The sequence below is a fragment of the Lagenorhynchus albirostris genome, chromosome 11 (genome assembly GCF_949774975.1).
Source record: "Lagenorhynchus albirostris chromosome 11, mLagAlb1.1, whole genome shotgun sequence".
NCBI classification, from domain to species: domain Eukaryota; kingdom Metazoa; phylum Chordata; class Mammalia; order Artiodactyla; family Delphinidae; genus Lagenorhynchus; species Lagenorhynchus albirostris.
The window spans coordinates 53,604,356-53,620,549 of NC_083105.1; the positions used below are offsets into that span (position 1 = coordinate 53,604,356).

Below are 16,194 nucleotides of genomic sequence, written 5' to 3' on the forward strand. Positions count from 1 at the left end.
CTAAGTCTGGTATAAAACAGTAAGTATTGCTCTGCCTTTACAGGATAAATGATAACACTTGCCCAGTTATATGTCTCTTCCTCTCCATACTTTTTTTTTAAAAAAAATTGAAGTATAATTTACATACAATAAAAAACAGATTTTTCAGTAAACTGTTCAAAGAGTTTAAAAAATTTTTGTCTAAAAACTATCAAAACAACAAAACAAAATACTTCTGCTTGTTGCCATTCCAGTCCAAAAGTCAGATGAAACATTACATTTCCCCACCAGAATGGTGACCAAGTCTCAGATTTAGAATATTCTATGCCATAGTTAGGAAAAAACCCAGCAGTTCTTTCATTAATATATTCTATGTCTAGGAAGAAGTCTTCTTTCTAAAAGACTAGGTATAATTATATATTGCACATGGTTATGTTAAAAATATTAACCGCATTATTTAAAAATATTTTTAAAAATTTTTATACAATTTTTAAAGGTTACACTCTATTTACAATTATTACAAAATACTGGCTATATTCCAGTGTTGTAAAATACATCCTTGCAGCCTATCTTATACCCAATAGTTTGCAGCTCCCAGTCCTCCACCCCTGTATTGCCCCACTTGCCCCCTGTCCCCACTGGTAACCACTAGTTTGTTCTCTGTATCTGTGAGTCTGCTTCTTTTTTGTTATATTCACTAGTTTGTTTTATTTTTTAGATTCTACATAGAAGTGATATCATATCAGTATTTGTCTTTCTCTGTCTGACTTACTTCACTTAGCATAATGCCCTGCAAGTCTACCCATGTTGCTGCAAATGGCAAAATTTTCAACTACAAGAAAAAAACTGCAAAAAACCACAAACATGTGGAGGCTAAACAATATGCTACTAAACAGCCAATGGATCACTGAAGAAATCAAAGAGGAAATCAAAAAATACCTAGAGACAAATGAAAATGAAAACACAATGATCCAAAACCTTTGGGACGCCAGCAAAAGCAGTTCTAATAGGAAAGTTTATAGCCATACGAGCTTACTTCAGGAAATAAGAAAAATCTCAAATGAACAACCTAACTTTACACCTAAGGGAACTAGAGAAAAAAGAACAAAACCCAAAGTTAGTAGAAGGAAAGAAATCATAAAGATCAGAGCAGAAATAAATGAAATAGAGACTAAAACAACAATAGAAAAGATCAATGAAACTAAAAGCTGCTTCTTTGAAAAGATAAACCAAATTGACAAACCTTCAGCCAGACTCATCAAGAAAAAAAGGGAGAGGGCCCAAATCAATAAAATCAGAAATGAAAAAGAAGAAGTTACAACTGACACCACAGAAATACAAAGAATCATAAGAGACTTCTATGAACAACTATACACCAATAAAATGGACAACCTAGAAGAAATGGACAAATTCTTTGAAAGAATCTCCCAAGACTGAACCAGGAAGAAACAGAAAATATGAACAATTATTGGTTATGAAATTGAATCAGTAATTTAAAAACTCCAATGAACAAACATCCAGGACCAGATGGCTTCATAGGTGAATTTTACCAAACATTTAGAGAAGAGTTAACACCTATCCTTCTCAAACTACTCAAAAAAAACTGCAGAGGAAGGAACACTTCTGAACCATTCTATGAGCATCACCCTGACACCACCTTATTCTAAAATAATAAAAACCATTTCCTAGTGTTCAAATTATAAAAAATCATCAACGCTACATGAACTGCATCATGTCTTCATTTTAAAAAATCTAAATCTATTAGTTCTTAGCTTTTCAGATAAAGTAACTATCACAGAGGTATTAAAAACGATGCTTATTTGTCAAAACTCAGCGAACATACAGTTAAGATTGGCACATTTCATTATATGTAAATTTTACATGAAAACAAAAATCTAAGATTTAAAATGTATACGTATGTACATTATATATATATATATATATGTATATGTATATATAAAATAGAGAGAGCCCTAAAGTGTACATGACGAACACCACACAAAAATGCCCACGAAAAGAGTAAATATGCTTATGCTTTAATGTAATGGGGGGAAAGCCAACCATAAAATAATAAATTAAAAAAATAATATGTACTTGTTCACAATTATGTACAAAAGTACTTCTGGTCACTTTTCTCAACCACTCCCAGCCCTACCACCAGAATTGAAGGAAGTTATTATAATCTATACCAGAGTTTCTCAATCTCAATACTACTGACATTTTGGGTTGGATAACTCTTTGTTGTAGGGGCTATCCTGTGCATTGTAAGATGTGTAGCAGCATCCCTGGCTGCTACTCCCCCCAGAAGCCAGTAGTGCATGTCCTTCCCCAGTTGTGACAACCAAAACTGTCTCCAGACATTGTCAAATATCCTGTGGGGGGAGGGAGTAGGTTGGGCAAAATTGGCCCTGGTTGAGAGGCATTGATCTACACAACCAAGTTTCCTCACCAGTCTAACAGTATCCTACCATTCTTCTTTGTGGCCATTCCATTCCACACATACCATCTGAAGTGATATTTCTGAACTGCATATCTGATCACATCACATCATGGATTAAAACCTGCCAGTGCTCTTAGAATAAAGTCTTAACTTTTGAACATAACCTACAAAGTGTTCCATGCTCTGGCCTCTCTCTACCTCTACAACCTCATGTGGAATTACACTTTTCTGTGTTCTCTTCATTCCAGACCTTCAAACATGCCGGGGTCCCCACCATCCCCATCTCCTCAATCTTCTCCCATCTCTTTTACACATTCTCTCTGCCTGTAAGGCTCTTCCCAGTTCCTCCTGCCCTTGCCTGATGAACTACTACTCAGATAAAATACTGGTTTCTCAGGGAAGCCTACACATACCTCACTGGCCTGGTCAAATATCTATTATAAGCACACAATCTATTATAAGCTCCTTTTAGCACTGATCATTGTAGCAATTTTGTATTTATTTATGTAATTATAGTTCTTCCCTCATACCCATGATATAGCAAGGACATTGTATCCCCTAGAGACTCACCCGCAGTAGGTGCACATTACATACTTTTTCAGTGAAATGAATGAAAACGTGCATGCTCGTGCACACACCACACATAACACAAAGACTGGCAGTTAAGATGGATTCTTCTTGGAAAGTAGCATTGTATATGAACTTTAAAGAATCTCCTGTATTTTCCAAATTTCCTTTAACATTAATTACTTGTATCCTCAGAAAAAAAAAAAAAGTGTATCTACCTAAAGGTTGCAGTAAATATCTTCTAGTGTTGAAGATTCTTGCTACTCCGGCCAATGTTAAAACCCATGTCTCAGCCCATTGCTTCTCTGCTGTGTCCCTTGAATGATGAATGAGAATATTGCCACCTCCGGACTCAATCTTTTCTTTGTCTGCAGTGGTAGAAGACTCTCGAACTCGGTCCAATAGATGAAAGAGAACCTAAATATTTATAACAATGCATATAAAAAGTATTGATAACACAGCTTAAGTAACAGCATAGAAAATTAGGCATTGTTACAAAGAATTACACCTGACATTCTGATCAATCCCCATATATTAGACGAAACTGACCAACTGAGGTATCCTTATATTAAGTTTATCCTTAAGGTCATGGAATATGAAAAATTAAAATAAATTGGATAGACTATTGTCTAAGACTTACTGAGCTGAGGTGCCAATGGAGCATCTAGGGGGTAACGTACAAGAAGGGAATGAAGCTAAGGAGAGGGATCCAGGCAAATATATAACTATGAGTGACATCTGGACAGAGGTTACTGCTGAAACTTCAGGACTGGATGAAGGTGCTTGAAAAAAATCAAGCAGGAAGCGGTTGGGATTTGGGGAATGTTTACATATAAAATGTAGAATCAGAGGAAGTAGTAGGAGCCCAAAAAATAAAATAAAAATTGAGTAGAGAAGCACACGCATGCTGTGGAACACAAGCCAAAGGAAGAGAAATTTCAAGGAAAAAATAATCAGCAGTATTAAATGCTACAAAAAATGAGCAGGATAAGGATTGAGCATGGGGCAAGAGACTTGGCAATTAGAAGACTACTTGTAGAGCCTATGAACAATTTGTGTGGTTCTAAAAATATGGTCTCAGAACCATCAGCATCACCCAGGAGCTTCACAGACATGCAAATTCTCAGTCCTTGCGCCAGGGTTTGAAAGAAATCAGAAACTCTAGGGGGTTGGGGACAGTGGCTCAAGCAATTTGTTCTTATATTAAGTCCTCTAGGAGATTCTGTTACATGCTAAGGTTTAAGATACTCTGAAGTAGAATAATCTGGATATCAAATTACAAGGGGATAAGGGAATGCAGGGGAATTGAGAATGAAAAAAAGTTATTGAGATTTAGGCAGCAAGATTAACAATGAAGCTGTCTGAAAAGAAAACAGAAATCAGAGAAAATATCAGTTTGTTTTTTAAAACAGTAAAGGACTCTGCAGCATGTTTGTGAACTGAGAAGCCAGGGGATAGAGTTGAAACAGAAGACACAAGAGAGGACTTCCCTGGTGGTCCAGTGGTTAAGACTACTCTTCCAATGCAGGGGGCCCGGGTTAGATCCCTGACATCCCTCATGCCGCGTGGTGCAGCTAGTTAAAAAAAAAAAAAAAACGAAAAAAAACAGAAGACATAGGAGTGGGGAGCAGGGCTTTTAATTATTTTTATTAGGGAACATATTAATTTTTTAAGAAGACATTCTGGGGTCTTTTTATTAAACTGAAAACACTGTTAAATACAATGAAGGTTTACCATTTTGCCTACCATCAAACTTGCTGATTTCAAAAATTCACAAAAGCAATGGAAGGATTATAAATAGAATTTTATTAAAATGGAACAGATTAAACAAAAAACAGAGAGCTTTTAGCAAAGAGGGGATGCTCACTAACAAGCTGTTGACCCTGTAAGAACATTTTAAAAAGAAGATAAAATTAAAAAATTAAAAAAATGAAACTGCATATTTAATGAACGAACATGGAATTTACAAATTGGAGGTGGTTTTTGTTTGGTGAGCCTGCAAGTAAATTTCACTACTGGTGAAAATTTTCATTTGACTATATTATATTTGAATTATAGGTAGTGGTTTAGCAACTACTAGTTCTATTACCACAGGGGAAAACGAGGAGAAAGGGAAGTGCAAAGGAGATAAAGAGATAAAAAATGAGGCTTTTAGTATTTAATCTGATCTATGTCAGGTGCAATTAAAAATACGACAAAGCTAACATTTTCTGTTTTGCCAAATGCACAGACGGAAACTCTTCTTTAAAAATTAATAGGAAGAAAAAGAATATAAATGTATAACTGAATCACATTCAGTGAAAGTGAAACTAACACATTTTAAATCAACTAGAGTTCAATAAAAAAACTAAAAATTAAAAAAAATTTTTTAAATTAATAGGAACAAGTTTAATTGAAAAAGTATATAAGCATGTCTCAATTAAGAACTGATAACTGAAGCTATTTTACAGTACCTTCCAAATAACAGTGTGCCACGTTGAGGGTTGTAATAAAGTTCCATGTGCACCAATTGTCGAAAATAGAGTTTGCCCTGCACTCTTCCTGACAGCAGGACGGGGGTCCACACATAGTTCACCCAATTTTGCATAAAGACACAACCACAAACAATCAAACGGTGGTGCAGGGTGGAACGGCCGATTTAAAACCACTCCTTTTTCTTCTGCCTGCTTTTGCTGTGCTGCTTCTTCGTTATTTAATTCTTTTTCAATAGTTTCTCCTCTTTGGAAAAAATAATCTGAAATATTCCACTAAAAAGCAAAGGAGAAAATATCAATTTATTCATAGATTTTACTTTAAACACATAGATATGCAACACATACTTTTTCAGAATTAAAAAAACAATTATTTCAGAAACTCCTTTTCTAGTAGAATGGATTTAATGAAAATATCTCCTCTTCTGTCAAGTGTCTCTGACTGATTTCAGAATTTGAGGGAGCAATCTTATGCTAACATTAATAATTTGAAAAAATTGGTGCAGTCAATGTGGAAAACAGTATGGAGGTTCCTCAAAAAACTAAAAATAGAACTACCATATGATCCAGAAATTCCACTCCTAGATATATATTTGGAAAAAATGAAAACACTAATTTGAAAAGACACATGCACCCCAATGTTCATAGCAGCACTACTTACAATAGCCAGGATATAGAGTTACCTAAGTGCCCATCAACAGATGAATGGATAAAGAAGATGTGGTAGCTAGATAGGTAAATAAATAGATTGTATGTATTATATATGTATCTGTCTATATCTCTCTCTATATATATACACGTACACACACATGCACACACACACACACGATGGAATACTACTCAGCCATAAAGAAGAATGAAAATTTGCCTTTTTCAACAACATGGATGAACCTGGAAGGTATTATGGTTAGTGAAATAAGTCAGACAAAGAAAGACAAATACTGTATGTTATCATTTATATGCAGAATCTAAGATGAGTCAAACAAATGAATACAACAACAGAGAAAGAGACTCATACAGAACAAACTAGAGGGGAGATGGAAGTGGGAAAGGACAATATAGGAATAGGAGATTAAGAGGTATAAACTACTATGTATAAAATAAACAAGCTACAAGGAAATATTGTAAAGCACAGGGAGTAGAGCCAATATTTTATAATAACTTTAAATGGAGTATAATCATAAAAATTTTTAATCACTATGTTGTATACCTGAAACTAATATAATATTATAAATCAACTATACCTCAATAAATAAAAGAAAAAAGAAAACAAGTTGGTTCTACCTAGAAAGTTGAACATGCACATACATAAAGACCCAGCAATTCCAATGTAGGCTATGTGCCCTCAAAAAATTCCTTGCACTAGTGCAAGAATCTTTATGACAGCATTGCTCATAACTGCAAAGACCAAGAAATAATCCAAATGTTCACCAAAGGTAGACTGGATCATTAAATTGTGGTATGATCATACAATGAAATACTGCATGATTAAATCACCAGGAGTGAATCTCAAAAATAAATGTTGAGCAAAGAAACAACAGAAGATTAAAGTATGATTCTACTTATTCTGTTTCATAAACAGGCAACTGCAAACAATATATTATTTAAGTGTAAAAGCATAAAGTGATAAAAACTATACAGAAAAACAGGGAAGCAAGTAACAGAAATTTCAGGATACAAATGACTTTGACAGAGGAGACCAGTGCAATCTGAGAGGGGCATATGAAAGGTCTTAAGTAGGGTGATGTGCCATTTCCTGGCTTGGGTGATGGGTACTGAGGTGTCTGGGTGTATCTTTACTTCACAATAAAAATTAAAAGAAATGAAGGACAATGAAAAAGAAACAAAATGTTTAATATGAAAAATTTCAAGAACATACAGAAAAACAGGGAGAATATATCAATATACTGATATAACCACCACATCTAGATATAACAATTGTTAACATTTTGTCATATTTTCTTCATGCCTGTATTTTATAATCTCTACTAGAAAAGGCTTTAAAAAACATAACCATGATACCATTATTAACCTAACAAAATTATTAAACAATCCCTTACTATCATTTAATAATATTTTGTAATTTCATACACAAAAAAAAAAAGGGGGTGCTAGGAAAACTGGACAGCTACATGTAAAAGAACGAAGTTAGAACCCTCCCTTACACCATACACAACAATAAACTCAAAATGGATTAGAAACCTAAATGTAAGACCGGACACTATAAAACTCTGAGAAGAAAACATAGGAAGAACACTCTTTGACATAAATCACAGCAAGATCTTTTCTGACCCACCTCCTAGAGTACTGGAAATAAAAATAAACAAATGGGACCTCATGAAACTTAAAAGCTTTTGCACAGCAAAGGAAACTTTTTTTTTTTTTTTGCGGTACGTGGGCCTCTCACTGTTGTGGCCTCTCCCGTTGCGGAACACAGGCTCCGGATGCACAGGCTCAGCGGCCATGGCTCACGGGCCCAGCCGCTCCATGGCATGTGGGATCTTCCAGGACCAGGGCACGAACCCGTGTCCCCTGCATCAGCAGGCGGACTCTCAACCACTGCGCCACCAGGGAAGCCCCAAAGGAAACTTTAAACAAGACGAAAAGACAACCCTCAGAATGGAAGAAAATATTTGCAAACGAATCAACGGACAAAGAATTAATCTCCAAAATATATAAACAGCTCATGCAGTTCAACATTTAAAAAACAAACAACCCAATCCAAAAATGGGCAGAAGATCTAAATAGACATTGCACCAACGAAGACATACAGATGGCCAAAAGGCACAGAAAAAGCTGCTCGGACTTCCCTGGTGGTGCAGTGGTTGAGAATCCGTCTGCCAAGCAGGGGACAAGGGTTCGAGCCCTGGTCCGGGAAGATCTCACATGCCGCAAAGCAACTAAGCCCGTGCACCACAACTACTGAGCCTGTACTCTAGAGCCCGCGAGCCACAACTACTGAGCCTGCATGCCACAACTACTGAAGCTCACGTGCCTAGAGCCCATGCTCCGTAACAAGAGAAGCCACCACAATGAGAAGCCCACACACCGCAATGAAAAGTAGCCCCTGCTCTCCGCAACTAGAGAAAGCCCGCGCGCAATGAAGACCCAACGCAGCCATAAATGAATAAATAAACAAATTTAGAAATAAAAAAAAAATAAGAAGCATGAAGGCTTAAAAACAAAAAAACAAAAGCTGCTCAACATCACTAATTATTAGAGAAATACAAATCAAAACTACAATGAGGTATCACCTCACACCGGTTGGAATGGGCATCATCAGAAAACCTACAAACAACATATGCTGGGGAGGGTGTGGAGAAAAGGGAACCCTCTTGCACTGTTGGTGGGAATGTAAATTGATACAGCCACTATGGAGAACAGTATGGAGGTTCCTTAAAAAACTAAAAATAGAATTATCATATGACCCAGCAATCCCACCACTGGGCATATACCCTGAGAAAACCATAATTCAAAAAGACACATGCACATCAATGTTCAGTGCAGCACTACTTACAATAGCCAGGTCATGCAAGCAACCTAAATGCCCATTGACAGATGAATGGATAAAGAAGATGTGGTACATGTACACAATGGAATATTAGCCATAAAAAGGAACGAAATTGGGTCATTTGTTCAGATGTGGATGGACCTAGAGACTGTGATACAGAGTGAAGTAAGTCAGAAAGAGAAAAACAAATATCGTATATTAATGCATATATGTGGAATCTAGAAAAAGGGTACAGATGAACCAGTTTGCAAGGCAGAAATAGAGACACAGATGTAGAGAACAAATGTATGGACACCAAGAGGGGGAAAGGGGGTAGTGGTGGTGGTAGGATGAACTGGGAGATTGGGATTGACATATATACACTAATATGTATAAAACAGATAATAAGAACCTGCTGTATAAAAAAATAAATAAAATTAAATTTAAAAAGAAATCAATTACCCTTCACAGCAGAGTCAACTGAACATTTCTCTTGTATGTACTATTATTTGTTTACTAAATTCTCCCATAACAAACCTTACAAAAGCCAAATTTCAGCTCAATATATCAAAATTATTCCAAATACTCTGCTTTTAAATAATTATTTCTTAAATGATATTTTTTAACCCTTCATACAAGGTATAAGTTTGGTACTGAAAAGTCATTTAAATGACTCCTATAGAGTCAAAAGCATAGCATTAGCTTGGCATTCACTCTCAGTTGCAAACAGTGATTTCTAGATTATATAAGGAAGGCAATGATACTTACCAATAAACCTATTGAAGTTAAACTAATATTAAGTTCTTGGTTATGAAGTCCAAAGCTACCTGCAACATCTACAACTATCTGCAGGCAAGTGCAAGGCATTGTTGGTAGAAAATCTGTCACAACCAACTGAAGACACTGGAATGCAGTTCGTATCAAGGATTCTCTGAAAATACAAAAGAAAAGAAATTTATACTCATGTATTTAACAGAAATGCAAGGAAAAATATATACCTTACAATAATTTGAAGTAAAATTTTATTTTAAAATTCGAACAAGAAAATTTTCCCTAACATAGATCATAGAGTACTTCATCATTTACATAAATGTAAAAAAAGATATGCTTACTTAAAAATAATTAACAAATAAAAATAAAGTACTCACAGGAATAAGAAATAAGTAAACTAAAAAAAAAAGAAACTATGTACTAATGCCATATTATTTCTATTGCATCAATTAGTCAAACAAAACATAGACATTGAATGAAAAAGGGAAATTGGATACAGCTACTTTCTCACCACTGTACCCTCAGTAACTAGCATGGTGCCTAGCACAGGAGAATACACACAATTCACTCACTGAATGAAAATGAGTTCCTTATTCTTTTATAGCTATACTATATTTTATTTAAAATTCTACATCTAGTCTGTAAAAGTAAAGAGTAATTTTGTATTTCAAATGAAGACAATAAGAAGTATATGGTTTTGGAGAAAAATTCTGGTGGTGAAAAAATAATAAAAACATTAAAACAGCTAACACTTTGAGCATTTACTATATCATATACTTTCTAAGTATTTTACAAGTATTAATTAATTTCATCCTTACAACACACTCTATTTTATAACTGTTCGGATGATCTAGGCTTTGGCTGACATCTTTCCACTTTAATCATCTTGTATTTTATAGTATATAAGGAAATTTGTTATTACAGATAAATAAGAAAAATTAATTTTCCACAGGAGTCTCAAGCATTTCAATCATGTAAAACTCCTAAACTAGTCATCAAAACAAGGTAAGTCCTGCCACAGAATTACAGACAAATATATCCAAATGTTTGCTAAATCTCGCCACTGCAATGTACTACCTTAAATTAAACAAGTCCATACATTTCCTCCAACTGTGCTCTTCCTTCTGTATTCCCTATTTAGTTAATAATACCACCATCCACTAAGCTGCCTAAGTCACAAATCTTGGAGTCATCCCTGACTCTGTCTGCTATTTCTGCCTTCACCCCAACAGTCAATCTATTAAGTAGCTCAAATCCGTCTCCTATTTCTAGAGAGCGCTGCAGGATTTCCCATTTACCCCTCCATGCTACTGACATAATGAGGTATCTCAAACACATAACAAATCACATCATTCCTCTGCTTAAAATCCTAAAATTCCTCCCAAATGTACTGAGGATAAGTCCAAATAATTTATAAAGGCATATAAGGTCCTTTATAGTTTTGGCTCTGCCCCACTCCACAGGCATATACCCCTCCCACTGGAGTCCTATTCTTTTGTAGCATAACAAACTACTCTGTTACTAGGGCTCTAGGCCTTGTTCCTTTTCCACAGGTTTCTACTTTCAGAGCAGGAACTACTTATCCATGTAATCAGGCTAACTAGCAAGTATAGCATATATAGAGAGGTCAAACACTAAATGCTCATTTACATCTTACCAAATTGTTTACCAAAAGGAAACTCAGCCTTTGGATGTGTTTCAAAGTTTGTTAGATTGATGCATTTTTCTTATTGTTAAGTAAGAACCTTGTATTCATGTATAAATGGCAAAGAAACAGCAATTTTTCCATCCTTCCAAAACAAACGTGAGCCCTAAGAATTCCCTATAGCCACTTGAAGGTAGGGTAAGAAAAACTATTCTAGATCTTAAACTTAAGCAGGAAGGGCATACATAAAAAATTAACCATCATCCCAAGATTTTAGGAGGGATTCCCTTTCCCTATCACTTTTTGGATGTTAATTTTAAACACTTACCCTTGATCATTTCTGATTGCTCCCATAACTCCAAGCACTAACGGCCATCCAGGCCCAAGACTGTCTCCCTGACTCTGCAGAATCTGCAACACACATTCTAATTGCTTGAGTCGGATATCTGGATGGTTAACACTGGACATCTCCTTTAATGGGTTCAGTAAAAGCAACTGCAGCCTCTGAAAAGGACGCAAGAGGCTAATTAGAAAGAGAAGTCCCAGAACACGGAAAGGCTCTGCTATTGCCTTTCAAGTTTAAATTCACCTCCACTCAGACTGCAATGGTAAAGAGAATTCTTTTAGTAAAATAAACATTGAAAAAGATTTCTCTAACAGTAATCATTAGGATTATTTTGTCATCTATGTCTTTTTTTTTAATAAGAGAAAATAAAAATCAATCTTCAAGATGCTACATTTCAGGATAAACAGGGAGTGATCTTATGTTAAAAGGTATTAATTATAGACACATATATAAATGAATCTCACTAAAGGAAATATATCTATATATACACCTAGCTCTATTTGGAGAGAAGAAAACAATTCCCAATTTCTAAAATTACCTTTCATTTACTCTAGTAATGCATACCCCATGTACTGAAATTTAAAAGTCTCAGTACTCCTAAAAATGAACAAGTACAGTAGACAAAGATGACATAAAACCACAAAATTTTTTTACTGTTGCAGAGTGAAAAAAGCACTTTGTTCTATTCTTTTCAGCATTTGAAAGCACTTGCTTCATTTTTAATTTTTTTCTCTCCAAGGATTCATTTATTTGGTTCACTGACTGAACAAACATTTATTAAGCTCTCACCATGTGCCAGGTATTAAGCTGGATGCTGAGGATATATACACAAACAGGGCTTTCGTTATAAAAAACTTAAATTGTAGTAGGAAAAAAATATGAAATCACTAAAATGAAAGCTCTATAAAAATGATCTTCTCTGTCCTGTTCATCATTCTATTCCCAGGCAGCTAAAATACTGCCTGGCATAGCATGCACTCAATATTATTTGTTGAGGAAATTTGTAGACTATAACTACATACAATACAGTGAGATAATAGGGCAATGGGAATGGCTATTAAATGCCTCATTCCTACTCCATCTTCAAATAATAAAACTTTGGTGTACTTTTTAGAAACTGTATAAGATATATGTGAATGACTATGGGAGTCAGGACAAAGGATTCATGACAAAAGTAAACTCTGAAAGTATAAAATAACCTTTAAAAGTATTTAAAAATAAAAATCTATTTTATTGTGCTTTCCTCTTCTGCCACTTGTTTCTCCCAATGTAAGGGTAATGAGTGGGAAAAATAAAAATAGAGACAGGTAAGGACCAAAGGAAAAGAGGCTAATAAAGTATGGCCCCCAAATGAAGCCTTGGCACTGCATGAAGAGGAAAACTTCTAGATCGGGAGACTAATTCTAGGTAATTTATTAACTTAGTTCAGTGTTATTAACAAGAAAAAATTTTAATACAGATAATTCTAAAAATCTAGACATATCAACCTTCTGTAAGAGATCCATGGCCTACAAATAAAATAGAATATTAAGCAACAAGACCCACTTTTAGACTATCATCTATTTGATAAATTAAGAAAAGTTACACATGGGAGAGGATGATCTTACATTAAGTACTTTTAAAAAAGAGGTTTTTTTTTACCTGGTTTTGTGAAAGTGGAGGATCATGGTTAAATGTTAGTCCCGCTTTAATAAGTGAAGTTAAAGCTTCTGCTCCCCATTCTCTCATTCGAGAGTTTGGATGCTGGCACACCTAAGGGTACACATGTGGAAAAAATGAATATTTAATTGTATACTTCAGCTATGCATCACACATCAGTTTGGGAAAAGAAAAATTAAAACATCACATTTTCTATTATTTCATATGTAAAAAGTTATATCAAATGTGCATCAATAAAGGTTGAAGAATATATGAAAATATCCAAAAGCTTACCTTCTGAATAAGAGGCAAGAGGAAGCAATAGAGAGACAGAAGATAAAAAATGAAACTAAACAAGTCACAGAAAAGAAAGGATTTCATAAAGGTAAATGATGTCATCAGAATAAACAAAAGCAGCAGATACTCAGGTTCCTAATCAGGTCTATCTTCATAATCAAACACTGAGCTAAAATTTGAAAAAACTTATTTTTTGCCATTTGATGACAATTACATAATGAAGAAACCTGCATATAATCTTTAATAGCTCATAAAAGTAATCCCAATAAAATGGAGGGAAAAAAAGAAAGAAAAGACAAGCACATTTTTTTCCTATTAAGAATAATACCTTTCTCAGATTACTAAAATAATGTGAAACAATCACAGCAACCTAAACCTAAACTGCACATAAACATGTATTCCATAGAAGCAGCTGTTAAGAAGCAGCTAATTCTTCAGATTCACCCCAGTCTGAATACAGGAGAAGAGAAATCCAAATAAAATTCCCTGGCACTATTTATAATTAGTGATACCAAATAGGTTTTTTCCCTTTGTAGAAGAGCTACCTCATAATCACAGGAAAGGCTGTAAAGGAGCAGTGTTTAGTATGAAGTCTCAGTGCTAACTGCCTTGAAGTTTCAGAACTAGCTGAAGGTGAGGGGATCAAAAGATTACATAATAAAAGAAAGGGGTCCCAAGCTATCAGCTGAAGGAGACTTCAGAGATTTCATTGATATATCACCCATTTTCAGTCAAAAAAGTCAACCTATTCCTTCACCAAAACAATTACTATAGAACTTTAGTTCCTGATAAAATATACAGACAGAAGTACAAGGAAAAAAATGTTAATGCTGATTTTTCTTATGGTTATCCACAATTATTAATTCACTGTGTATGTCTTTATCCTAAACAAAAAGTAAATATAATAATTAAGAAAAAGAGGTTACCTCAAGTAGATGGCCAGTTAGAGGTCTCCATAGAATTTCTATTCGGTGCATGTTAACTAGACCAGTTTCTAACAATTTGGCAACAGCAAAAAGAGATGGTTCCTAGAGAGAAAACATAATACATTTTTATATTATAAGGAGAATTTGAATATTTCACTTGTAAATAAAACTGAGGATACTGTGAAGAGCATGACTATAATTAATATATGATTAATTAGCAGTAAATAGAACAAAACCTCAGTTATCATAAGACAAGCCTTTCTGCCCACCCTCAAGTATCTAGAATAGCTCCTAATTGGAAAATTTGATTGAGAAGAGAATGCTTTAGTGGGGAAAGAGTGAAAATTCAAAAATTATACCAGACACACAGAATGGCTAGTCTTCTGACCAGAAGGAAAGAATTTGCCTATGGACTGAATTGTGACCCCCACCCCCCAAACTTCATATGCTGTAACTCTAACCCCCAGTCTGATGGTATATGGAGATAGGGTCTATATAGAGGTAATTCAGGTTAAATGAGATCATAAGGGTGGGGCCCCAACACGATAAGATTAATGTCCTTATAAGAAGAAACACCAAAGAGCTTGTGAGCTCAGGCACACTTCTTTTCCCTTTTCTTCCCCCTTTTCCCTCTCCCTTTCCCTCTCTCACTGCCATGTGAGGACACAGTGAGAAGGCAGCCATCTTTCAATCCAGGAAGAGCGTCCACACCAGAACTGATCATGCTGGCAACCTGATTTTGGACTTCCAGCTTCCAGAACTATGAGAAAATTAATTTTTATAGTTTAAGTTATCCAGTCTACAGTATTTTGTTATGGCAGGCTAAGCTGACTGATATATATTCTTATTAGTGAAGTCTTCAAATGCTCAGGGTTTATGTGTTAATATCAGGAAATATGAAAAAAAAAACCAAAAAGCAGAAAGGAGGCAACAGAGATCAGGGGAAAGAAGCGTGGCGTCAAGAAGAGGCAGAGATAAGCGTTGTCAGTTTAGACACTAACAGAAAAGTTGCAGAGACAGAAGACAAACCCCGTTCCTCAGTCGCTGGCATTTCAACAACAGAAAGGGAGTCAGTGTATCTCATAAGTGGCTAAATTAGAGTACCTGGTCCATGTGTTATAAGAACAGTTTCAGTAAAAAGATCAAAGGGCAACTATCTCTAACCCAATATTAATAGAGGTAGTAAAATATACTTAAATGAAAACTAAGCTAAAACCATGAGAATTTTTTGATGAGTGGCTGTGGTACTTCAAAAGGAGACAATGCATTAGAAAAAACAAAAGGCAACTGAAATTTTAAAAGCAAATTAAGAGGATAATAGTTTTACAATTTTTAAGGAAAAAGATTACATAATTATTCTATACTCAACATTTTTACAGGGCTGATAAAAATCTATTATGGAAATGTGTGATATTATCTTTCTTTCCTAGTAAAAGCCATTGAACCAAGTACCCTGGGGTCTAAGATAAATATAGTCAGGTTGACCATTCCTGCATGTGCTAATGCTGTAGGTACCCTAAAAATGTTTGTGGTAGAAAAATTCACCATTCTAGAGACAATATGATACAGTAGTTAAGACTGATGTCTATGAACTTTTAACATGTCAGTACTACCACTTAATAGC

General features: G+C 35.0%; 1 protein-coding gene across 2 annotated transcripts in view; it reads right to left on the reverse strand.

Moving 5' to 3' along the window:
* The window catches only part of MON2 (MON2 homolog, regulator of endosome-to-Golgi trafficking), a 120,741-nt gene that overhangs the window by 38,713 nt on the left and 65,834 nt on the right, over positions 1-16,194 (reverse strand). For both annotated transcript variants that reach the window (XM_060165669.1, XM_060165668.1), the window contains exons 20-25: positions 14,571-14,672; positions 13,351-13,461; positions 11,692-11,867; positions 9,716-9,878; positions 5,440-5,733; positions 3,205-3,403 (exon numbers count right to left, since the gene is read on the reverse strand). In XM_060165669.1, the coding sequence (XP_060021652.1) occupies positions 3,205-3,403; positions 5,440-5,733; positions 9,716-9,878; positions 11,692-11,867; positions 13,351-13,461; positions 14,571-14,672 (1,045 nt within the window). The remainder of the gene's footprint in view (positions 1-3,204; positions 3,404-5,439; positions 5,734-9,715; positions 9,879-11,691; positions 11,868-13,350; positions 13,462-14,570; positions 14,673-16,194) is intronic.